This window comes from Cottoperca gobio, chromosome 20 (assembly GCF_900634415.1).
Source record: "Cottoperca gobio chromosome 20, fCotGob3.1, whole genome shotgun sequence".
Taxonomy (NCBI): domain Eukaryota; kingdom Metazoa; phylum Chordata; class Actinopteri; order Perciformes; family Bovichtidae; genus Cottoperca; species Cottoperca gobio.
In genome coordinates this window covers 3,975,862-4,002,543 of record NC_041374.1, presented here as the reverse complement: position 1 = coordinate 4,002,543, position 26,682 = coordinate 3,975,862, and the positions used below count along the sequence as shown (strand labels likewise).

At 40.1% G+C, this 26,682-nt stretch overlaps 1 protein-coding gene across 2 annotated transcripts in view; it reads right to left on the bottom strand.

Moving 5' to 3' along the window:
• dnajb6b (DnaJ heat shock protein family (Hsp40) member B6b) overlaps positions 1 to 22,229 on the bottom strand; it is a 22,779-nt gene extending 550 nt beyond the window's left edge. Inside the window, exons 1-10 of one of the 2 annotated variants that reach the window (XM_029457486.1) lie at positions 22,076 to 22,229; positions 15,084 to 15,206; positions 12,762 to 12,871; positions 11,778 to 11,849; positions 11,468 to 11,575; positions 7,997 to 8,131; positions 7,736 to 7,910; positions 7,443 to 7,513; positions 1,697 to 1,849; positions 1 to 704 (exon numbers count right to left, since the gene is read on the bottom strand). The exon at positions 1 to 704 is cut by the window's left edge and continues 550 nt beyond it. In XM_029457486.1, the coding sequence (XP_029313346.1) occupies positions 595 to 704; positions 1,697 to 1,849; positions 7,443 to 7,513; positions 7,736 to 7,910; positions 7,997 to 8,131; positions 11,468 to 11,575; positions 11,778 to 11,849; positions 12,762 to 12,871; positions 15,084 to 15,148 (999 nt within the window). In that variant the 5' untranslated portion in view covers positions 15,149 to 15,206; positions 22,076 to 22,229 and the 3' untranslated portion in view covers positions 1 to 594. Of the gene's footprint in view, positions 705 to 1,696; positions 1,850 to 7,442; positions 7,514 to 7,735; positions 7,911 to 7,996; positions 8,132 to 11,467; positions 11,576 to 11,777; positions 11,850 to 12,761; positions 12,872 to 15,083; positions 15,207 to 16,878; positions 17,075 to 22,075 lie in introns of those variants that run through there. The other variant, XM_029457487.1, reaches the window with a different exon arrangement.
• Positions 22,230 to 26,682: the final 4,453 nt, after the last annotated feature.

Sequence of the window (26,682 nt, the reverse complement as noted above, 5' to 3'; positions counted from 1 at the left end):
GGCCGTGGTCCAAGCATGGGCGCCGGAAGGTAGGGGGGGTAGCAAGTGGGGAAGGGGCCATTGGTCCGATTTGGCATCGCAACTGGTGTGATCCCGATGCAGATTTTCTCTAGTTTTATTTCTGTAATAAAACTCACTCAATGCTTTCATTCTGCTTTACACTCACATCCCCAAGACGTCCCTCTCCCGCTGAATAGCTTGACCTTCACTTATTCTCACATGGTACACAGTGTTACTGCAGTACACGCTTATCACAAACAAGGCTGCTCCAGTAATTCTCCTTCCACCTGAACACATTTTCTGAAAACATGTGCAGTAAAAAGAGGAAAGATTCAAACATAAGAGATTAATTAGAATGCTGAATGATCCACCCACAGTAAAAACAGCAATAACAAAGGCTTAACTACTAAAAATGTATCTCGGACATAACAAAACATTGAAGTGAGGTCTCTGCAGGCTACCGCTCATGAAAGCAGGCAGGAGTTATGCTCTGCGCTTGCAACTGATAGACATGGGGAAATACGGCGCAACAGTGAACTAATGCCACATATGATCGATGGCACTTCTGCAAACAAATATATATATGATATACGTTTAATAAAAGGCGCCAAGTCCACCAAACCGAGGGAAATGTCGAGGAGCCCTTTTCTTTTTCGACTCTGCGTCCTTTAGCCACAGTTTCTTCCTCTTCGTGTCCATGTGTCCTACAAAATAAAAGAACATTATCATTAAGTATTTGGATTTAATAATGCTTTATAGATCAGTTTTAAGACATGTTGTGAAAATAGTCTCTGACTGTTAGGTAGATGCGTAGCTGGATACCACTATCAGTTCAATTCGATGCAGCCGATAAGCTAAGGCTAGCATAAAGAGCGAGCCTGGCTCTGTCTGAAAAAGAAAGATGTGCAATAAATCCATATTTGAAGCTAATAAATAGTTAATTATTTAACTTGGGAGCCAATTCTGCAGCCAGTTTCCAAAAGGTCAAAGGTCAAATTCCCATGGCTTCAATGTGAATTCAAGATAAAAGGAAATAAACAGCAGCAGTCAAAATGTTGTTCTTATTAATGATTTGTAACTTACCTATAAAGCATTAGTATAGTATATATATATATATATATATATATATATATATATATATATATATATAGTATAAATGAACCAATAGTAAAGCCTTTAGTCACAGCTTGTAAAAGGGAGTGGATTACTAGCAAGTGGAACAGATTTAAAACATATACTTTCATACTACCTCACACTGAGGACGCATATTTGAGTAGTTTGTGTCATTATCTCAGACAGTATTAGGGCCTTTGTCTGCATCACAGCAGGAAACATGAAGACTCAAATGAAAGGTCCCCTCTTTAACTTACGAAGCTGCTATTATAAAACATTCAGTGACTGTGTGTTGCAGATAATTGCTCTGTTTTTTGTATGGGACTTCCTGACCCCGTGAAGGAAAACAGAGGGCGACCTCTGACCTCTGGTCGTTAGTGCAGCGTAGAACAGAGCTGCCTAATGAACACCTTGGGCCTCTGTGTTTACATCTGCCAATCAAACAGGCCACTCTGTCATCGCCCTTTGTGCGGCAATCAGACACAAAAGCAGACAATTAGCTGCGCTTCCTAAGACTCTACTTTTTAAAGGAGACCCCGCGTGCTTGTAAATTAATCAGCCATGCAGCGGCGGGTGGGCGGACCTCTCGTTAGTCCCAGGCTCTGAAGGCCGTGCTCTTCCTCTTCCTCCGAGGGGTGTTGGGCAGAGTTCCTCAGGTAGCGCTGGTGCAGGACAGGAAGTGTGTTCTGTCTGCGGCGACGAAACTCTTCCTCCAAGGGCTCTTCGGCTGCGATGTCTGTGGGTGTGGGGCAGAGCAAAGCAGAGTGGGAATGAATCACACCTAAACCCTCTCTTCTCGCTGTCTGGATGGATGGCCTGAGGTGTTTAAACCAACATTTCTTTTTTTTTTGTTGTTGTTTTCAGTAGTAGCGTCTTTGAATTTCAGCCTTCTGACACGAGATGTGAGGTGCAAAAAAATAAAAACACCTGAAAGGAAAACTTATTACCTTGTGATGCCCTTGGCAGTGTGAATACAATCAGACAGGAAAGACAATACATCTATTACAGCAAGTTGAGCACAAGTGAAAAAAAGGCATATTGATGTTACCAACATGAAACAACAAAGATGATATAAAACAAGAATTTGAAAGAGTCCCTAAGGGCATACAGACCCCTCCTTCCTTTCAAACGCCAACCATATATTTCTTTCATATTTCATCCGCCTGACTTTATTGTGATTAGTCATGTAAATAAAATGAGATTTGGTTATTCTTTTCTCTAGGTAATTTACATTTATATTGAATTAGTGGCAGGCAGGGTATAGAGGGGGGGGGGGGGGGGAGACTTATTATGCTGCGAGATTACAGGCAGATCTCATCGCCATTGTGTTGTGTAATTAAGGCAGTGGAGAGGAGAAGAAAGGAGGCCAGATGCTCGCCGTGCTGAACCTGGTCCCATTTAGAGGAGGATCTGCACCAGCATTTTAAAATCCCCTGCACGGTGTGTAACAGTCCTGCCTTAAACACATCAGAAGTCATTAGAGACATGGCCGCTTTGTTTGACATATTGCTGTACACCTGTAAGAGCACCTCAATATAAACATAGAGTCATTTTAATGTAGATTACTGCAACACTATCCTTGACATTTCTTCTTTGCTTTATGTGACATTGCAGAGGGGGGTGGCTCTATCGAGGCTTTCAGGAGGCGCTCAAGGGTTTTTATGCTGCATGTGCTCAGGTCTGAACAGACACAAAGGCATCGCTGGATTTCAATTGTCTTTGAATAGGCATCTTATTACTGCAGGACCTCCATTTTGACCCGAGTCGATTTCTTTGTCCCAAATGCTTTTGGAGTGAGTTAAGGTCGAAATTGCCTGAGTATTCTTGCAATATGTGGTTTATTTTCTTGCTGAAAACAGGCGATTTGTGTTGCTTTAGTCCCAGACTTCTTTATTTTAGAGTTTGCGCATCAGTTTTTTAAATTGAACACACTTTTAAAAACACAGAGCTGACCCCTGCAAGGAGAGACCAGCACCCAGTGGACCCAACGGAAACAGGACAATTGGTGGCAAAGCTACTCATTCTCTATCCAGCTCTGGAAAAGAAACTAATCCCAACCTGCATTCATCTGGTGAGCCAATCAGGTGAAGTTAGTCAGCAGGGTTATAAACCAACATGCATGTGACTCAAACCTTGTGCACTTTGTTACAGGGGATCAATATACGGGGCGATTATGGGCCGAGTTACCTGGGTGATAAGATTCCTTAATTTCAACAAAGACAATATCATAGTGCAGTGACGATAATGAGATTGCCTTTTTATTTTCTGGATCAAGGACTTCATTTGGAAAGCAGAGTGAACACAGTTCTCAATGCTTTCATTTGCAGCTATGTCTTGAGAGTGCCTGTCATTTGTCTCCAGCCTAAACAATGCTTTGTGAATCTGTAAAAGCAGTTTGATACACACCATCTAGGCTGCAGTACAGGAGCGTGTACACACACACACACACACACACACACAAACGCCCGGGTTAACACCTAAACACACACAGGCACAAAATATTTGTGTGACGGACAAAAGCATCCTTACTTGCAGCCGACTGGAGCCTAAAGCCTAAAATAAATCACTGTTCAGGAGGAGGCTAACCCTACATGACAACTACAACTGTGGACCATATTATTTTCAACACTCCACCCTCCCCCGGTTCAAGACATCTGGTGTCCTGCTGATGTGACTCTACTACTGAGCACAGAGAGATACAGAGTGTCCTTGTCCAGACATGGCCAAAGAGAAACTGGCAGCTTATCTTTGCCATCGTTCATAAAGTGGCCAGCGGCTCCGAGCCGTATCGATGCTTCATGTTAAGCTGTCAGGCAGACGAGGTGGAGGGGGGTGAACACCGGATGCTGCTTTCTGCCAACAGGAAGCCATCTTTCATTACATGAGGGAACTCTGAGACAGGAAATCACAGTATTGTGTGTCATATTGGAAAGGTTGCAAGACTTTATTAAAACAAAGAGAAAAAAAAGCCAATTTGATCAAATCATACCTAATAAAAAAGGACAAATAATTAGGAGTATTGATGATTAAATTGAGGAAGTTCAAGTTTTCTGATCAGAAATCAATTACAATTTGTCACATGTTTAGTTATCCTACCCATCACGGGGTGGTGTCTACAGTATTTGTGATTCCTGTTGAGGAAATTATCATTCAGACAGATGATGTCATGCTGTCTTTTGTATACAAAGAGTGTCACCTAGTGGCCACATGAGGGTCAACCTTCAAATTCAAATGTCTGGTAAATATCAGAAAGTTCTCTTTTTCTTTTGAGGGACATTTTATAATGAACTAAATAATTAATTATAGTCTAATGATTTTACTTTTCTTCAACTACATGTTGTACATTAATAAAAACAAATGTCCAAATGAAATAGGGTCAAGTAAGTTATTGTTTGACCCGCTTATCATTAGTCATCAGTTGGAGCTGCTAAAGGCAATTAAAGTAGGCTAAACCGTTGACGCAGATTGCGTCAGAAATAGACCTACTCCTTCTCGGGGTCCTACTAAATCAATTAAATCTGAAAATACAAACATAATACTTAGAACATAATGTTTAGACTCAGCGTGACCTAAACTACCCGTGGATACCATTATCTTGTCCATTAATCTGCTTAAAAATCGGAGGAAAAAAGACGCTCGTCATAACTCCAGAACCCGCCTAAGAATCATCACATTTTTAAGTTTTCTTCAGTATTAACGTAAACCAGTCATAGTTATCTGTATAAACGAGGTTACGTTGCAAAAACAAACTGTGAATAGCTAATTCGGTATACTTTTAATTGTGCCAATTTTCCAAAATGGAAACAAATAGGCAAAATATGTTTTAAAAGGGGCTTACATTTTAGCCATAGCTTGTAGCCCACAGCTAACTCAGGGAACTACTTCCTGTTTCACAAATTATGAGAACTGTAGTTCCAACATTTAAAACTAGATTACCCTACAAATAAAAAAACAAAGATTAATAATAGGAATTACACAATGTAATATAATGCTATAACTTCTAGCACAATATTATAACACCTCAATTGATCCAGGAGAGGGAGCTATTGCACCATAAGTATAATTAATTCTCCTGCAACACCTACTCACTCTTCACTATTTCAACATCTGACGCCGACATGTTTTTGTAGATCTAAAATGATCATATCATTTGTTATAAAATACTGCGGCTTATTGCTAGTGTGTGTAGCAATCCCTATCTGAAATATCTATCCCTAATTTAATCATCACATTTACACGCACACACTTACAGAGAGAGAGAGGGGGGGGGGGGGGGAGAAGCATACACATTCTGTTTGCAATAGATTGGCGCAGGGCGGCAATATCACCTAGCAACAGGACTGCGCAAGCGCAAACGCCCCTTCAATCAGCACAGATGATAAAGACATTTAAGGAACAGATACACAGACACAGACACACACACACACACTCGGTCCATTGCAGCTTGACTCAACTAAACGGCCTCACCCATGCTCTTTTCTTTTTCTCCTCAGTTTCTCCCTCCAGACTTGTCTCTTAGAAAGATATGCAGTGAGGCTTGTGTAAATACACTGGCCCCAAGCACATTCCTCAAGAAACACAAACACACACTTGTCTGTACACAGTGACCTCTAAATCAACTGCATCATAGCACCACTCAATTTAACTTTTAATCTGGCCCTAGCATACTAGGTGTTTAATAGGAAACTAAGATATTACATGCAGGCAGACCTTTTTTATTAAATGTCTCCAAATGAGACTAGTTTTTAATACAAATTGGATTTTCCCAGCTAAACGTTGGCTTCTAGTTTAGTTTATAGACTGAACAATTTGTTCAATTCTAAGTCCTTAGCTTGGCTCCATATCTCTGCAGAACTCAGGTTGTGTTTGAGGGCGTATTGAATAGAGGTGCACTATCAGCACTTCAACAAGCCCATAAAATCGTCCTGATGGGAGGGGCAAAGACAGAAATGAGAAAACATGAAGAGCACATTGATCCTGTTGCTTCTCTCACCTGTTGTCAAAGTAAAGCATACCTACCACACAGAAAAAAACACACCTCAGGGTATGAAGATACAGGCGTGTCCTTGCTGAAAACAAAATGCATTTCTTCCCCCATTGTTTCTTAATCTAACCAGGATTATTTTAGTGAGAACACACAGACAGCACATTACCAGTGAACTGTAGAATCACTGACCAAACCCTCATGTGAGTCACCAGGCATTAGTAGGTTAAAACACTGCACACTGTGAGCTGTATGATGGGTGAGTGCACAAAAGAAGCAGCCACTGTGGTTTCCTTTATTGCAGTTGTGTGAAGCAGGTTTAAAATGTGATCAGGCACAAGCGCACACACACACACACACACACACACACACACACACACACACTTCATACAACCTGGAAGAGAGAGATGATAAAAAAAAGCCACTCAAGCCAAAAAAAACATCACAAAGACACCAGGTGACTGCAGAAGACTTTCCACGACGTTCAATGAACTGAAGTTTATTGACCAAATCTGAACTCTTTCTTTTGGTTTTTCTTTTTACAAAGAATGAAAATTCCCCTGTCTGTCCGGTAACAATGTAAGGTGTTGTGCGGTCTAGGTTCATGGTTTTGAGTTGCTGAAAACAGTTACAGTGAAACTACAAAGCAGCCTCCTGGAATCAGCAATCATGCAAAAACAAAATCAAACACACTGTGGTATTCTCAAGTACACAAAGAAATGTTAAAAGTAAGAAAAATGCACATTCTAATTAATTTATTAATAATCTATGTCATTCATATTACACACGCGTGAACATGGAAACAGCTAACAGGTTAGCAAGGTGAGGTTCAAGTTAAAGACATTTGGGTGAAGTGGTTAAGCTTTTATCATTCACTTGTTAAATTGGTCAAATGAGAAGAGCAAACATGACATGCGTAAAGTCTAAATGTACAGCATCTTGTTTTCCAGCGACAATATCCACCCAAAAGGAAATTTATTAAAAAAAAAAATGTATATAGCACGTACCCAGCGTTGTGCTTATGGCAGAAATTAAAGTACAATTCAATTATTGTAGTAAACAAAAACACAAATCCAAACAAAATGGTCCCTCCATAATAATGGAATAAATACAAATATACAAATACTGTGAACATATCTCTCGCCTCCCTTGCAACTAAGCTAAAAATGAGAAAAAACTGTTCTTGGGGAATAAGATACAGAAGGACAGAGAGAGGAGAGACCAAACGCCAGAACCAAACAGTCACTGGGCGTGGTTTTGTTTTTCCAGGTGTGAAAACTGCATGTTGGTCAAATGTTGTGGCGAGATATTTACTTGTTATCCAGTCTTAGGAGCTGCTCCTTACCATTAACTGTTAGAGATTTTATCTGACCGTCCTCCTCCACTTCCACCCGCTCCTGGCCGTTCTCCACAATCCTGCATCAAAACACAAAGAGCAGACATCCCAGATTAGGAAGTCAGGCTGATAAAGAGGTCTTAAAGGAATAGTTTGACATTTAGGGAGACACTCCTTTCCCCTTCCTTGCCACGAGAGGAAGGAGAAGATAATCTTCTCATCTAACTCTCAGCAAGAATGCTAATAAGCGTATTTCCCAAAATGTCAAACTATTCCTTTAAAAATGCTGGATGTTTAAGTACCGTTTCGTAGTAATCTTTCTGCCGTTGATGAACTTGGTGGAGGTCGACACAGATTTGAAGTTACCCATTCCTCCTCCTCCTCCTCCTCCTCCCCCCAAAACACTGCCGCCGCCAAAGGATGAAGAAGAGAAGGAAGTGAATCCTCCTCCACCCATGTTTCCAAATGAGCCAAAACCTGCAAAGAGAGAAAAACCTCAGTACAAAAATAGAGACGCATCATAATTCATAAATGAATCCACTTATTTGTTTGGATGCACGCACCTGAATCGAACCCTGCGAGGCCAGGTCCAAACGCTGGGAAGCTCCCAAAACCGAAGAGCGATCCCCCCCCCATCCTGCCTTGGGTTGCACCTCTGTGGTGACTGCGTCCGAACGAGTTGTCAAAGGGGTCATCGGCTGTGGAGGGAAACAGTACAAATGGCAGGTTTGTGAATAAGAGCGTGAGGAGACCTTCAGCTCGTGGGTTTTACTTCTCTTTTTCAGTTCTTCAGAAAACGTTAAACGTGCGTTCATAACTTTTCACTTGGGAGAAGCAGAAGCAAGCTGTAAACACAACACTGATGTATTCTTACTTTAAAGAGGAGATGGAGAATGTTAGCAGTATAGAACCAAACGAGCTCAAAGTGCTTCAGCTCAACACACATTTGGATGATGACCAGTGACCAGTGTGATTACACGTAGTTTGATCTTTTTTAATCCAGAAAAAATATTGATAAGAGCAGCTTTAAGGCTTTAAAAAAACAATTCTGGAAAAATCTTAACCCCTAACTGTCATAATGCCCACCACTAATACTCATCCTAACACCCTGCGGACATGCTACTAATTGCACGCTGCTGATCTGGGTCGCCCCAGCAGGATTGCAGCACTGGCACCATTTGCTGAAAGAAGACTCCTCCTTCAACCTTGAATGTACAGAGGCAGCGACAAGCAAGCCTCGCTTGTTCCCTCTTTACAAGCTTTAAATAAAAGTATCCCCTGACCACTGTTGTAACTGCATTACTGTCCATTTAGCTGGAAGAAGACAGGGATCTGTAAGAGCTCTTACAGAGCTGTCAGTGGAAGAAAGACGCTGAGTAATGCTGCTTATAGAGTAGAACTGTGTGTAATACTTGTGCACATGATCAAAGTACACAAAGAGATAACTGTGAGAAAAGTTAAGTCATTCTCGCCCTCACACTCGTGTGCTCTGACAGAATATCAAAAGACCTGTCAAGCACAAAGACTGTGATTACATCAGTGAAGAATGTGCCGCACCTTGCGTGGCACAGGATGTAAACGCAGAGAACGAATTAGAGTTCCAATGGGTTTTTGTTTTTTTGTTAATGTGCATGTACACAATAATGTACAAGGTTACATAAGGTCAGGTTATAGGAGCTATTTTCTGATACTTCTGCCGTGTGTCCGACAAAAAGAAAACAGTCGCTTTGTCGTTCTTGCCTACTTCCTTCACATGTTTGAGAACGAGTGTGTGCTGTTCTTGGCAGACAACTAAGCCCTCGTCATCATGTTCTCTACAGCGTGCCCCCCGCGCCCCCCCCTCACTCACTCAGTGTGCTGGTCGCTCTGAGGAGGGTGAGTGACAGATCCACAAGACCAGCTGCTGCTCACTGAGACAGTGAGGACTGGATGGGAATTTAAAAACACATCTAAACACTCTTTCTTGCGGCTGCCATCCTGAGGAGGGTCCAACCGAAACGGTTCTCTGCATAGATCCATCCGAGGAGGAAAACTAAATATAGAGTTAAAATGAACTTGACAAGATGGACGTTTGGACATATCCTGTTGCATACCAATTAAGCATAATAAAAGGTTGTCCCCAGTCAAAATAGAACTTGAACTTCACTCTCAGTGCAGACAGCATCGTCGTTTGGCTTGTTTACTGAAGAGCAACAGCTGTGCTCCAACACTTTATCTTCTCCGTGTTAATAAACATTATTACATGTCAGTTTATAAAAATAATCTGATATAAAAGACGGCAGGACTTTCACTCCCAGTTCTAATTCAGTAGCACCTATCTAATAACTCGTGTTACATTACAGTTCTTTCAATAAGTTTATGTTGTACACCCACGAACACAGAACCATGTTAACATGTGCTCTGACACAGTGCGCACACACACACACACACACACACACACACACGGCGTTATTACATCTGCTTTTGTTTTAATACGGAAGCTATTTTTGAAAGCATTCCAGTTGAGTGATGTCGACGTTCAAATCCATCCTCTGGCTGCGTCTGAACTCCATATTTAGAGCTACACGGGGTGAACTACACATGCCTTCCAATCAGCCTTTTGAGGAACCCACACAACCCGGGGCAGGCGCTGAACTCCTAGAACTACACATGATACAACTACTGACCCTCCTGATACAATCAGCTAGCAGGCAGTACGAGAAGCTGTCATTATAACCAATGAGCACGGGTTCACAGAATGTTACCGCAGGCCAGCAGTAGAATAGCTTACAAGGGCTGTAAACTTACATAACCCTAAAAAATTAAAAAACCTCCCATAATTTCACACTTCTGGGAAATATGTAGAGAGAAGCGGAGTATCTGTGAAGAATATTAAGAGTAACTTCTTTCAAACTAATCAAATATGTCCACAACTTGATAAATAATAAATATAATAAATTAATCTGCTTTTCTTTGTTATCTTTGTAATCTATTAATCGTTTAAACGTATAAAATATAAAAGAAAGTAGAGAAAAAACATCACAATTTCCCAAAAGTGACCTTTTATATAAGTAGCAGTCTAACCCCCCCCCCCCCCCCCCAATCATAATGAGTTTATTATTACATGTGTAAAGCACTAAATCCTCTGATGAATATTTGCCAATTTTGCTAGAAAAATAATATAATCCATTATCAAAATGGACTAATTGTAAGATAGATAATTTATTGCATGTTAAACTAAATTTGGTTTGGCAGGAAAGAATTATATATATATATATATATATATATATATATATATATTTTTTTTAGAGAGCGACATATACTCTACATACATGGCATATAATATTTAATTAATTGTTTCAGCTCTACTAACATTCGAATGAAATGACTAAACAATATTAAATCTTTATCTGTATCTCAGTGTATTTAAATCTGTGCGTGTAGATACATTTATGTGTTTATTGTTTTTATATATTACAAATCACTTCTTTATATATCTTCTTTGAATTGAGCGCGTTACTCTCGCTCAGAAACTATTCTGTAATTATGCAATTGCTTTTCACAATAAGAGTATTTGTCAAAAATAATTAAAAAAGGCTACGTAATGAAGTTGAGGTCAACATCCAGCAGAGACACTCAGTGTTCTCCAACATGGAGCACTTAGAGGCGGATGACCCCCCGAGGTGAACAGCGCTTAGAGTATTGGGAGATGCGCATTGCGGTGCTGTGGGGGGGGGGATTAGCACACGGCTTTACAGATAGTTTCCTGGGTCTAATGCTCCATCTTTCACATTTCTACACAGCAGGGGCTGCTACCCAACAGATAACAGGCAAACTAATTAGGAAGTAGGAATAGAGTGTTTCACAGGATATAGAAGTGGAAGCTACGGGATGTTCTCCTTTTCTCCGTCTCTCTTGAGTCTTCACAGGTCAGCCGTGTATATTTTTGACCAGATAAAATAAAGCAGCCTACACACCCCCCTGTTGTGAGGCTCTTTCTTCATACTCTTTGAAAACATGAAATCCCGTCAGTGCCCGAATGGAAACGGACTTACCAAAAAAATCTGCAAATGGATCTCTGCCGCCGAAGAATTCCCTGAAAACGTCATCAGGATTACGGAATGTGAAGCCGCCGCCGCCGCCAAAGTGTTTATAATGGCCTCCTGTGAAACATAAAACAGCAATAATATCTTAGAAGTAGGATTTTAAATGCCGTCGACATGTTAGTGCTGGTGGCTAAATTAACAGTGTAGGAACCATGCCACTAAAAAAACAAACACATCAAGTGCACAGAGACTCATCACATTTGGATATTTCAATATTAGAAATTGATGAATGCTTTTGTGGTTTTGTAATTCTCCTTACCTCCTCCTCCTCCACAACCTCCTGCTGACAGGCCTTCTTTGCCATATCTGTCATAAGTATTCCTCTTGTTTTCTGTCGAGGGAAGAGTGGGACTTCAGATTAGAGACGACAGAGACAGATTACACCCTTTCATAAAGTTTCATTTCAAACCCTAGTCAGGGTCACGAAAGTCTTCACAATGCAAAGTATATGTTAGCAGCGAATGAACTGCCCCCTTTTCATTTTTTGCTTTTCACTGCGACTAATCATAGTAATCAAACATGTGCGCACATTTCCCAAAACCAACCGATGTCTCAGTTTATTCTTCACTTTGACCATCTGCATGTGGACTTACTCGTGTCGTTCAACGGTCAAAACAAAAAGGCGTAACCATCAGTGTCTGAACATTTACAGGCAGAACTGATAACAGCTTTTGACATCAAATGACAGACAGAAAGTAAAACTGCACAAGAGCTCTTTCCAGCATGAACAATCCTGACATTGTTCCCTGCGAATGCTATCAAAACCGGCTTCTTGTGACCGGCTGTGTGGTGCATAACTGTGACTAATACAATTACAATGTGACAGGCTTCCGTTTTGTTCTCAGAACTTACATTCGCACTCCACACACTTAACAATTAACAATTAACAGCAATATTCTGGTAAATTACTTCCACTTAAAAAACAGAACCATGAAATCATTCACCTGCTTTGCTCGTTAGATGCATGATAAAAGTGTGTTACCAAACTAAATGTGTCCGTTCAGTTCATTCTTGATTTAAATCATAGTTGTTCCAATGTTAGGCTGTATCGAGCAAAGTTCTTTTTGATTAATAAATTCTGGTATTAGTTCCAAAACCGAAAGTTATCATACTGGATTTAGCAACATTATTTTTAAGTGCAATCTTGAAATGACAATAATATCAACTCTTACATTTTAAACACCAGCCATCACATTCACATATTCTAAATGATAGATTTTCTCAGTTTTACAGAAACCCTCACCATCTGAGAGCACTTCATATGCCTCTGACAGCTCTTTGAACCTTTTCTCCGCTTCGTCCTTGTTGTCTGGGTTCTTGTCTGGATGCCACTTCAATGCCAATTTTCTGTAACTGAGACACAAACACCACACAGTTCAAATACAGACATTGACATGGAACGCATGTCACACACTAGATATTCCGAGGGTAGATAGTCAGTTCTTCATACAGAAATGGGAAACGGAAAATGTTTTATGCGGACATCCCCGTATCAGAAACACATATCAACATTCAAGTCTTTTTTTAGGGTGGCTGCCATGCCTACACCCAAACACACAGACACCCCTTTATGCACCCCTTTATGCACACACACAAATACATACATGCACACACTGTCCTCTCCCCCCCCCCCCCCCCCATCCAAGCAGAAATAACAAAGACAGCCTGAACTACAGTGACACGCTGCGGAGGCCCGCACAGCGGCTTACGCTGCATCAGCTGTTTGTTTCTAAGCACAGCAGCGGACACACAGATGATGTGGACAAGACTACGGACTGAGAGTCAACCAGCAAAACAGGTTGCACACAATCCAGGGACGGATTGCTTTATGGGTCTACGATGAATAGTCTTTGTAGTCCACGTCTTTGTTGTAATCTGTGACATCATCTGGCCGTCTAAAGCCTGGTCAATGGTCAACCGGGGCAGACTAAGTTGAACAATGTGTCTTTGTCGTCTGAAGCCAGTATGTTCACTAGTAAAAGCAACAGCAGCTATTATCTTGCTCGGACTATGTTAAGCTCAGAAATCTCCGAGGACAGTATTAACTCTTGCTCTCTTTAGATTTATTTAATCAACAAAAAGGACTTAAGAGTCTAAAGCCATGTTAGCTCTGTGAGGCCGTGTTCCCATCATATGGGGTGGAAGTAGAGATGTTAACAGCTAGCTCTTACATAATCAAGTCGGCTATATCCATTTCATTTGAGTACGTTTAACAGCCTTTTGCTGATGTGATGCATCAATACTGGTTTGTTTCTCCAGGCACTTCGGTATTAATAGGTTCCATGTCGGATATATTGAAGCTATCGAACACTTTGGAGAAACCATCAAGAGCAAGATAGATTTTGATATATGCAACTGCCAAACCTATAACATATGAGCGTGCACGGCCTGAGCACTGCTGGAGGATGAGTCCACGAGAGAGCGTTGGGGAGCGTGGCGCATCTTTGCCATTGCTACCCGTACCCAACTACCTCATGTCTCATTCACTTATAAGAAGACACTTAACATAATGAACGTAAACAAACATGGCTATCATTAGAACTCACAGCTAGCATGTTATTAATGTGGATATGTTGCCTGCCTACCTAGCCTTGTGGAAAACTCAATGTAAAGAGAATTTCAACAAATATAACAAAAACACTTCTAAAATAAATTGCCTGAATATAGTTTATAGGGATCACTAAAGTTATTACGATTCATCCATGGAGTAGTTGTTGCGACATTTCAATCAAAAGCCACTGAAGTCAACCTGCCGGTGACACGAAGTCAAAGGATCACCAATTTCCTTAGGCTTTGTCCTCTGGGCACCGTGAACGTCTGTACTACATTCCATAGAAATCCATCCAATAGTTGTGGATATATTCAGTCTGGACTGAATTGGTGGACTGACCGAGCGACCGACATTGCCGTCCCTAGAAACAAGCTGTTAGCTTGCCAAATAATTCAATCAAAGATCAAGAGAAGAGTGAGCTGGGGTCATAGGCTCAAGATATGACTTATTGATCGGTGTCAGTCGAGATAACATTGACTTTGGCAGCGTACCATCGAGTGCATAGAGATAGCAGGCGCTCAGCATTCGCTATCTGTCTATGCTGGAGTCTTGGCAAATTGGATCCACTGGTTGATTTGATCAGCAATAATCAGTCATGTTAAATGGTTTCATCCCGTCTCACATCACTTTACTCCACTAAGTGATTTACTGTATTACCAAAATGGCACATTTCAAAAAGGCTTATTTCTGTCCTTAACATTTAAAGTCAAATTCTTTTTCAAAGAAAAAATAAATAACCTGTTAGAAGAAGTAGTTAACTGGTTAACTGGCGACCGCAGAGGTGGGTGAGTGTAGGGGGAAGGTATTTCACAGCAGCAAGGTTACAGGAAGAAGAGTGGAAACTTTTTTTTGCATTGCAGCCTCTCTGCTCTCGCTCTCTCTCGCTCTCTCTCCTCGTGTCCGTTTATACACCTAGAGAGGGATATAATTAACCTATTACACCCCCCTGAGTGGGCGACATTTACCAACAACACCGGGGGGAAATAAGAGCAGAAGAATCTCAGGCACACTTACGCTTTTTTGATATCATCTTGCGTTGAATTTCTCTGGACTCCTAATGTCTGGTAGTATTCCAGCATGGCTCGGTCTGTATGAGGTTGCAGTTACTGTCCTGTTTCAGGGTCCTTAATGTGGCTTCTGTGGAGAGAAAGTTAAGTTCTGTTAAGACATGTTAGCTTGGAGAAATAAAACCTAACAAACTGCGACTGAGCGTAGCCATGTGTGACGGGTGAGACGCCTCCCTGGAAGACCCGAGGGGTACATTAGTATAACAGGAGGGAGGGGGCATTGGCATTAAACAGGGTGGCAATACCCATCAATGTAATCAACGGCACTGAAATAGAGACGCAGGGGGGTGGGGGGCGCTAAGCTAATACAAGCCCAGCAAAATTACATAATAAGCAGGTGATCATCCCTGACCCAGAGGCTGTAAGAGAGAAATCATGTTTTGCTTTTGAAATAGCTGTAAAAGCCCACGAAACATGACCTAATGTTCAAAGTATGAAGCTTAGCCTCTCAAAAACAAGACCCAACAGGTCCGATGAAAATGAATCGGGAGATATGCAAAGTCATCTAGGTTTAGGATTTCCCAAAAATAAAATTGCAATACTACAGGGGTAACCTGCACCAACGCATCTTTGTCATCAAAGCGCTGGAGATCTCCTCCGCACATTGTACCTCGATGGCTAGAATATATTAACGGCTGCTGCCAACACTCTGATTCTTGAAGTAGATACCACGAAATATCAAAAAGAAAAAAGCAGCAGAGATTTGATTATGATCTCTATGGTGTAAAACACTTCTGCACAAATCTCTCTGATGTGGAAAGAGGCAACAGAGACAAAGATGATAAGGATCACATGACTGACAGAGTTGCCAAAATGTCAGAGGCTACCCATCACTAAATGCAATCGTTGCTACCTACAGATATAACTAAGCGTGACCTTCAGGGCAAGGGAGCACATTATTTACTTCTTGTTTTAAAATCTTAAATCCCATTTGGATAATACAGAACAGCAACCCCACAAAGTCATGTTGTATCACATTAATATCTAAGATCCCTTTAGCAGGCTAATACTGTCACAGTGGACAACATCATTTCTGAACCACATGTATCTTTTAGCTGCCATCGTCCTTATGCGTCTAATGAAGATTGCGTTGTCAGCTAATCTTGACCTTTTCAATATTTTTCCTCTCGAGGTTCTTTTGTTTTAGGAATGTTGTGCATGATCCACTGATGCGATGTGAATATCGCACATGGGAAACAGGTTTTTATAATAGTTTTTTAATTAAAGGGTACTTTCCCATTGCCGTATTCTTTTGCTTAGCGTGGGACTTAAACACAGCACGTGACCATAGAAGCAAAGCTCTGATTTGTTTTTATGCTCTGCGGTCTGTGTAAAGAGGAACTAAGTGGAAAATCCGTTTCTTCCCTCAGATTAAAGCGTTACAGTTTAACAGTTCATCTCTGTACGTTTTGGCAAAAATCTTATTTCACTCGAAAAGGAAGAAGAAGAAAAAAAGGGAAAACATGTTCTGCTGTTGGGTTGCATTCATTTCACACAGGACACATGACCCCCCCCACTTATGTAATAATAAATGACACTGCATCATACTTAACAAGACAGTTACTACACTCGCACATAAACAGTTTGTTGGAACCAAACCATCAAATCTGCACTTCTCTAACAGAGCATGGGGGGGGACAATAAAAATATGTTAGGAGGTACACACACACACACACACACACACACACACACACACACACACCTTAGGCAAAGAAATCTACGACACAAAATATCAACCAAACCTGGTAAATCACACCCAGTTGTCACTCAAAGAGACATTTGGGGTTCCCTTCCACATCTTGACTCTAACGAATAATCCACATATTTGTCTTCAGCACACGGGCAACATCGTAATCGTACAGACACAGGCCCACTAAAACAATGAGGAAGATGCCAAGAACACCCCCCAGCCACCCATTTATCATCGAAACATTTCTTATCTAGCGCATAAAATGATAAACAAACCGGTGAGGACTACTTACACAGGGAGTCCACTGTGTGCGGTTTGTTTGCTATTTATAACCTGTGGCCTTTGCAGTTAGATTGTGTTTGTGTGTTGTGAGCATGTGGGGGGGGGGGTTGGGGGTGTTTGGCAAATGGCAGTGCCAGTAATCGACTCCTGGTTGAGACATGGCAGACGCACTAAACTCCATCTTTCAGATGCTTGAGTTGTGCAGTAACTCCAAATCTCCCTCTGACACTTGATCATCTTTTCCTGTTGAATTCCCCCGAACTGATGTCTCCATCTAATCCATTAGAAAGTCTTCTTTTCTATCTCCACATCTGAATATGGGCCACAATCTAAATACAAAGAGATATGACCCAGAAAGTCCTCGCTTTCCTCTTGGTTTTCTGTTTTAAAAAAACTGACCCACTGCCATGACTCATCATATTAAATGGATCTTCTTTTATCCCCCTCACTTTAGTCATTTCTGACCCACTCACCTGCCACCAGTTCCCCTGCAGCAGTTGGGAGTTAATGGACATTAGTGCCTGCTACAGATGTGGTTTTCCATGGCTCTGTGCAGTGTGTGTATGTGTGTGTGTGTGTGTGTGTGTGTGCATCCATGCATGTTATGTGCAGATTTATGCCTTGTGGTAGCATTACACAGCTAACCCAGATCTGATGGATTCCAGGCTGGCTCAGCGTGAACCTCAGTGTGGGCAACAGATGTGGGTCAGCCAATCCCATGATGCCTCAGTGAACCAGAGGTGGTGGTTATAAAGGTTTAAATCAGTTTACAGACACAAGCTGTACATTATTTTATTTTAAATTTTACTGAAACAAAAATCTAGTCGCAGTTAAATTCCTAATAAAGTTAACAGAGAGGTAAAGCTTTTTAAATTCTTGTTAATTAGTATTCAAAAATAAAAAGGATTTCATATTTGTTTTATCAAATTGACTGTGGTAACGGCTGTTCCCATAAATATTTCAACATTTAGGGATTTTCCCCATTCAAGTCTATACTTCATAAGGAAATTACAGTAATGATCAATCACGGTCATGGTTGTATATAACGACTTCTGTTTTCATTGTAGTGTAAGAGCTGGTTGAAATATAAGCCTAAATTAAAAGTATCTTGGATTTCAAAGTAAAAGGTTAAAGAAATCATGGACATGCCAGCTAGGTGCAGTATGATCAGCCAAAATGAAACTGTGCAGAGGGTGATCAGGTAAAGACCTCAGCGATGAGCTGCGTCTCCCGTGTTTACAGGGGCCTGCTGTGGTGGTTGGGGTAAACTTGTGAGGATCTTAGCCCCACCACCACACTGCAAGGGTACCTCAGGGCACGACTTTCGGGACTTTCAACCAGCTGGCTTTGAAATGGGGGATTCCCAGAAGCAACGTGTGGAGGTTACAAGAGAAAGAAAGACTGCACATTGATGGATATATGAAGGAAGGATTATTCAATGATTTAAAAAGACGACCTTACGAGTCATCATTACACTCGTGTTCATGGTTTCAGGGGTTAGTCAGCAGAAGTCATGGTTTGATCTCAGCACTCATCTTTCTCAAGAAGCATCAGCTCTTTTGGAATCTACACAGGATGTTGGAGCAACACTTCCAGACAAGTTGAGCAGCAAGAGATTACAACATCTGTTCCCAGTTTATTTAGTTTTCCAGCTGTGCCCTACTGGTGTGCCAAATTACATTTTCCTTGAAGGGGCAATATTGTGTAACAGAAGATAAATGAGACTGAATGTCAAATTCTTTACAGGAGGCAGTATATTTTACACATAATAATACAATACAATGACATGTACTCCACTCAATTATAGTAACAATTAACATTAATTTACAGTGTATGGTTGGTAAACTTTAAATAAAAATACATATAAATAAATACACAAACGCATCAGATATATAAGTGTCAGCAAAACATAGAATCGCAGATTATAAAACATTTTTGTACTGCAATTTCTATTTGTGTTATTATTATTATTATTATTATTATTATTATTATTATTATTATTATTATTATTATTATTATTATTATATATACTAGGGCTGCACAATATATAGTTTTTGGGTCGTCATCCCGATATGAACTTGTGCGATAACAACATCATTATTGGTGTCTTTTGTGTCCAGTTCAATGTTTAATTTGTTTGTATATTGTGCAGCGCTAATATATACCATAAAAATCTGATATACAGTATCTGTGACAATATTGGCTAAACAATATCCGCCTGCTCATGTATATTGTAGATCTATATTTGAACTTCAGTATTTTGTCCAAACCTTCCTGTGACAACAGATCTGTACTTAAACACCACAGATATAATTAAAACCACTATTACTTATGGAAAATACAGTATTATAGTATGAAAGGACAGATCTGAGGTTTCATAATGCAGAGCTATCGAGACATCTAAATTGGCGTATTGATTTTTAATGTAGTTATATTGCAGGCAAAGTGTATATTGAGTGGCTATATTACTTAGGAGAACTTAAACAAATGCATAATAAAAATGGATATCCAACCAGACCCCCCAAAAACTCAACATAATGGGACACAGATCAAAGATTTGGAGCCAAACAACACGACTGGAATTTCCCCGACAGTGACTGCAATCACAACTTATGAGCCCTGAAGTCTCCATTACATACTTACTATTTAAGCAACATCATGTCAGCAGATCATTAGGATGTGGGCTCATAAAAAAGATATATCAGTGTTGTAAAAGATGTGTCTGCACAGCAACTCCCTTGTTAATTCACTGCAAAGCAACTCTTGGTTTTATCTCTTGAATAAAATCTCTGAATAGACTTTAGTGTTTCAGTTTCTGTATGACATCCCTTGTGCTGCCCAATCTTTTGTCTACCGATTTTATTTTTGTACCTGCAAACCAAGCCTCATACTGTTACATAACACTCACCGAGTACACAGTTGTCCTCACTGTGATTGCACATCAACAAAAGGATGCTGGAGTAGGTCTGTCAGTGTTCAAGAACTCTCAAACACCGCTACAAATCTGACATTAACAAGACAAGAGCACTGGACAAAACAGGCTCGGAGCAGCCAGAAACCAACACCTAACACAGACAGCTGACACAGATGCAACACGACACAAGCTTCTACCTTACCTGAAATAATACATAGGACAGAGTGGAGAAGAAAATCTATGTGTGCACATGATCAGCAGCTTATCTAAGTTTTCTCTGGACTCTGGATTAGTGGAAACATGGTCCAAGTCCTCATCTCAAGAAGACCTCATTTACTGTAAACAGCAGTGAGCATTGTCATCTTAGACAGGGAATCCATTTACAAATCCCAATCTGTTCACATTGATGTTCTCCTTTTTTTTATAGAAATCTGGGTATTTTTCAGTGAAAATTGGTAAATAGAAGTTTATTTGCAAGATTTAATTTAACACAGATTGAATCAGTTTATTTAATATTATTTGGAGAGCCAACCTTTCTAGTATTTACATAGTACACTTTTCCAGTAAACTCTAGGGTAAATGGGAAAAATACATGCTGCATATAACATATTATAATATCTACTAGTATATCCTAAAGGTTTTGTTTCATATCTGTTTTTATCCTTTTTACATTACACCGAGTTGTAATCGAGTCTATTTATCAAATAGATAATAATAGAAATCAAGTCCAAATTAATAGATTTTAATTTCAATAAAAATTCATTCATCAAGAACAAATACCTAATTTTGTTTGTTAAAGCCTCATAGGGTTTTACAAATGTCAGAAAATAGTTATCAGATCCCAATATGATGTTTTTAAATGTCTTGTTTTCAATGATCCTCACATTTGAGTAGCTGGAACCAGCAAATGTTTAGCATGTTCGCTTAATAAAAGACTTAACTATCAAAGCCATTCAACTAATCGATTAATTGATCTGTTCAGCACTACAGCCTCGTGTGTGTATATATATATATAGTTTTCTTGTCTCTATTAACATTACATAGCATGACATTAAGATTGTGTTGGTGTTTGCAGCTAATCAGCCAGTAGATGAAGCAATGTATGTAATCTACTTAGTTGCAGTTGATTTTTTCTGTATTTTATTACACTTGCAAATAAAGTTTTTAATGTGTTGAACTTGAGCCTTAAACTATTTCCTCTCCCAGAAGCCTCTGTAATCACTGTTGAAGTGAAAACTAACCATCTTAAATTGAGGAACATGCAAACATGCAAAAGAGTGCAGAAATATTACCTGCAGAAGAAGAAAACATTTTTTTTTTCTTCTTCTGTAGGTAATATTTCTGCACTCTTGCTGACTTTGTGGAAGCTACCATCAACAGGCAAATCAGACGTCTTAAGTGTGGGAAACACAGCAGACACGAACAGAAAGGCTCAATGTATTGACAGACAACATGAGGACATAAATAATAATAGCAAAAGCGTTATATAACAAGTGAAAACATCTCTAAAAATAGTCCTAACTTCAATATTGGTCTGGGACATTCACTAACTCACCTAGCTACATTTGGACTGGTGACAGAAACATATAACCATCTTTAAAACTTATCTTTTCCACAAGATGTTGACAGAATGTTCTTATAATTAGTTTCTATAAACCCTTCATCGTTTCAAAGGTCTTGGATAGCGAACAATGAAGCTAGCTGTTGCTAAGTTACCATTATTTGGGTTAGGGTAGCTAGCTAAAGCCCGGCAATAACACCCGAGTTCAACATTTGTTATGTTTTAGGGTACGTTAACGTTAGCGGGCACTTCACTCTGGTTTGTTCTTAAATTAAAAACTACAGATGCGGTCAAAATAATCTCATATACAACTCAATGATGCCGAGAATAGCGTACAACATCAGGTTGCGACACAGCATCCACACATGTAACGATACCATAACGTTGGAGTCTGCGCGAGAGGAGACGGTTAACACATCCAACTGTTTTTCAAACAAAGTAAATCCCCATCGACACATACACACTGCTTACATTTCTACAAGGAGTGCTCACCTGTTTTAATGAAATGTCCGCTCAAAGGGCCTCTCTTTTGTCACTATTCCCTTGTCTTGGCTTGAGTGCAGAATCTGTAACTGCAGCCGCTGGTGGCTCGCAGTGTTGCCAGATCTCGTGAGAGAAACATACAGTCTGTGGATGGAAACACGCAACCATGCACGTGAAAACAAGCCCAAAAGACCCAAAACAACCAGACGATCATACAACAAGTATTCATTTATGTTTTGCATACAAGCAACCATGCGAGCACTACTGTAAACTATATTGTTGAGTGATCTCTTAATGTGATGTGCTGTGGTGTATGTCGAGCTTTTATTGTGAAAGGTAAGAATTGGAAAAATATTCAGCTGAAATGCGCCGCCGCTGCCGTGGACTTTGCAGTCTTGGTTCATACTACGGATCCTCCGTGTTATTTTAATACCTTCATAGTACAGACGAGAGACAGGAGACATATCTGCAAGCCCAAATAAGCGAATACAGTTTAGAAACAAGCGATATTTGCGACTTTACAGGAAAAACAAGCCCAAAATTGCTTAAAATAAGCGGACTTGGCAACTATGGTCGCTGGTGGTGTGGCTACTGATGTCGACTAGCCCCCTATGCTGCTGCTGCTTTCAGGTACTGTCGGATATAGGAAACGCCACATAAACGCACATCAAACCAATGTTATTATTCATCATTTTCACAGACAATGTCAGGACTGACTGGCCGTTGTACAGATTGTCTCTGTGGCAACATGATTACATTCACATTTTATTTGGTAATATGAGCCAATAAAAAACAATAAAAAACAAAATGACAAGATCCACTGTGCGGCTGTGGCTCAGGAAGGTTGACGGTTCAATCACAAGACATTCATACACTAAATAAAAGGCTCTAACTCTATGTATCTCTATGTCCTGTATGTTTACCTAATCTTGATACTTTTAATATTTTAGCTGCTATTGTATTTACACTGTGCATAGTCTTAAACAAATGTGTGTTGATCAAGTTATCACAAACTAACTTAACACAAGCCGGGGCAAGGTAGTATTCCAGCATACGCAATCTGGTTGCACTTTTGCCCCAAGGCCACCTAGCAGGTAAATCCAGTCGTGCTTGGATAGACATGAAATTATTCTTGTTGCAACTGAATCATCAGTACAAACATTTAGCAAATGTAGTTAGAACATTGTGTTTCAAATGAAGAAGTGTGAAGCCCATTTGGGAGATACTGTGTGATAATTACAATTATCAATGAGCACTATAGTTAATCGTGTTTAAAAGTAAATTGCATGTGATTTAACCATAATTACCAGTGAATTTGGAATGAACTCTAATTCTTTTTCTGAATACTTATTTCTGCAAATATTATGTTGTTAATTTAATATTATATTGAGTGAGACTTTAATTGCATAGATCTACTTTCAGATTATATTTCCTTTATTGTGCTGCTTCTGTCACCGGAAAGCAAAATAAAAGGTTTTATTGACTTTTTTACAGAGATTTATTTTTGTCATTGCATAATTGTTTCCATCAGAACACATAAAGGATAAATCTGGTCAATATTTTAAAAAAAATGAGGCTATTCAATGCAATTGTATGCCATCCTGTTTATTTTAAGGTTGAGCTGAAAGCAATTGGCATCAGAGTCAAGCAAGTCTGATATTGCACTTCTCTGAACCCACGATGGAGGGTTTTACGAGGGGCACTTGAAAGCACCGTGTCTTTGAGGGTCGACAGCAGCGCTGCTTCACTGACCTGCTCGCACATCCATGATGACACTCAACAGACCCAGCAAACAAGAGTATTTTTTACTCTTAATAGGTGTATTGTGCATTGCACAGGACAGGCCTCGTGTCTCAGTTCTTTAATAATTGAATTAATTATCGGAGCTTCTGTTATGCAACGTTTCGGAACCAAGACAAGACAAACGGCTTTCTGCGCCATCTGTCGTGTAGTGTGGGAAACAGGTGACCTATGACTATTATAATAATCAGCTTGATCAGCCTACAAAATACTTCCCTGCCAATAAAATAAATAAAATATGAATAGCTTGAAATTATGTATTAAAAACTTAAAAACGTTTGGACTCATAGAAGGCTCAGGGGGATCATTTTTAATATTATGCTATGGTACCTTTGATTTTCAAGCTCTTTTTCTCATCATTTTACGTTAAGTTAAAACTTTGAGATACTAACATGCAACACGGTACTACCTTTGCAGAAGATTTAATTGCAACTTATAAATGCCCTGCACTCCACCTCCCACACAGGTGTTCTAAGATCCTACTCATTACTTTTAAAGCCTTTATGGCCTGGCTCCAGATTATATCTCTCTCCAACCTGCACACATGCCTGATGTCCTGAGGCAGTTGGCTGTTATCAAAGCTACATCTAAGAGTAACGAGCTGTTTCTGTCAGGCACCACAACTGGGAAATAACCTGCCAGGGGAACTTCGACTTTCGACTTCTTTTAAATTGCTTATGCAAAACCGACTTTTAACTCCCTAATGTGTGTACATGTATATAGTATGTATATTAATATTGTATTAGTAATTTTTCATTTTGTTCTTACTATTTGATTTCACTCCTCACTTGTTTTTTATTGTGTGATTTTGACCAGTGCTATATAAAAACATTATGTTATGTTGTTATTAAAATGTCAGGGGAGTCATTGAGATGTCACAATGTACCTGTCCACACAGAAAAGGTCTAACCAGGCAAAACAAGTGCAAACAAGGGTCCAAATATATAAATTACATGGCAGGAATGGGCTTCCATATGTTGAAGTTACAGCTCAAAAAACTGGGAAGGACACATAGGATCTGGGAGGGGGGGAAGAAGGAGAAAATCAGAAGGCTGAACTTATCATAACCCAAAGAAACTGAACGAAGCAGCGCAGGTTATTGCAGTTTTGAACCGAATTGAGGCTGAAATTACAGACTGGCATTGATTTTAAATGGAAAACGAAGGTCGTTCTTGCCGTTAAAGGCGGCCGAAGCTCTTGCCAGGAAGACCCAATGAAAATGACAGATGGCTATTAATTATACTGGACATTATGGCCCGTCAGTATCTAATTAGACTCATTGAGCAGGAGGAATCACAGCAATAGATAGCATGCACAGGTCATTCTTTTCATCATACAGTCGATAGCTTTCTCTAAACGAATCCACGCAGACTTCCATTTGCTTTTCTTTGATTGTTATGACTGTAGGCTGCAATTGACTTCATACATTGACAAATGCGGAAGGTTAAAAGACACACAATGATAATTCTTGACTATAAACTGCGAAGCAGCCCAAATAATGTAGGCCGAGCTGCTGCTTACATGCACATTTGTGGAACCCAGAAATAAGGATAGTCCACTCCCTGTTCATGTCAGGACAGGTAGAACACACACTCGTAACGCTGCACTGTCACACACAATGCTGTACTAATGAATGAACCTACATTTTGCCTGAAACCTCTTTGGGCTTGTATCCATATTCATAAAGCCCAATCTGAATTTTCTTGTCAAAACTCGGCCTAAGTGCATTACTTATGCATCTTTGAAATGTTTCCTGGGGGGGGGGGGGTCACCAGCACAATGAGCTGCTGTTGACCCCGTTTTATTTATTAGAAGCTGGCACTAGCAGATTGTGCCTGATTTTCATGAAATGTCCCACAACTGTACAAAACACAGGCCTATAAAGATTAAAAAATGTTCGTCGTGCAGTAACACCGGTTGACCACCAGATGGCAGTCTGTTACAACACAACAGACCCTGAGATGGGTGCAAGGCATTTTCTCTTTAACGCAGTACCTGCAGCTGTGAATGACATTGTGTCTCATGATTCGTTACTTGTTCATTGAACACAGTATCAGGTAGGACTGACTTGTCAGACAATGTTTCCATGTTGAGCACACACTCCTCTGGTTTAATGTTCGCGTTCCAGGCATGCAGTTAATGGCACGTTCGGAGTAATCTTGTGCAAAGTAGGCTACAATCCACAATCCCCCCCTCAAGTGGTGTTTGATGTTTCCTTGCCCTGCAGCAAGATAAACAAGCCTAAAAGCTTCGATTAGCTCTTAAAAGGCCTAGGAGAAAGCTAAAGTATATTACAGACTGAGGATGATTCATAACATCCTGCATTAACTTTGTCAAGTATAATCCATCACAGGGTAATATTTTTAAATAAATCTCATAGTAATTGAGATGAATCCCTCATTTCAATGACAAGTCTGGTTTTTAAGACCCAATTATCACTTTGAGTTCCCTGGCCCAGCGGATGTGAGGGGTTCGGGCTCTGAGAGGAGACGAGGGGGCAGTAAAGTTGGCTGTTTCAGCAGAGAGGAGACGATGGAAAGATGGACTCGGTCCAAAGAGGAAAGGATATCTTCGTGGGCTGTTCTGCATCAGAGGGCAGGTAGATTTATGACAAACGCACACAATCTTAATTTGTGCTCAGCCCGATAATGCATCTCCAGGCCAGAATAGTTCTGCTCAGTGTTTCTTAACTGGATGTTTCTTTAATTATATGTCAGAGGCCATAAAACTCAAGAGGAGATTTTCCCACAAAGCACTGTTTTATGTCTTGCTCATTACTATAAATTACAAGCAACAAGAAAAGAGACTTATGGAAG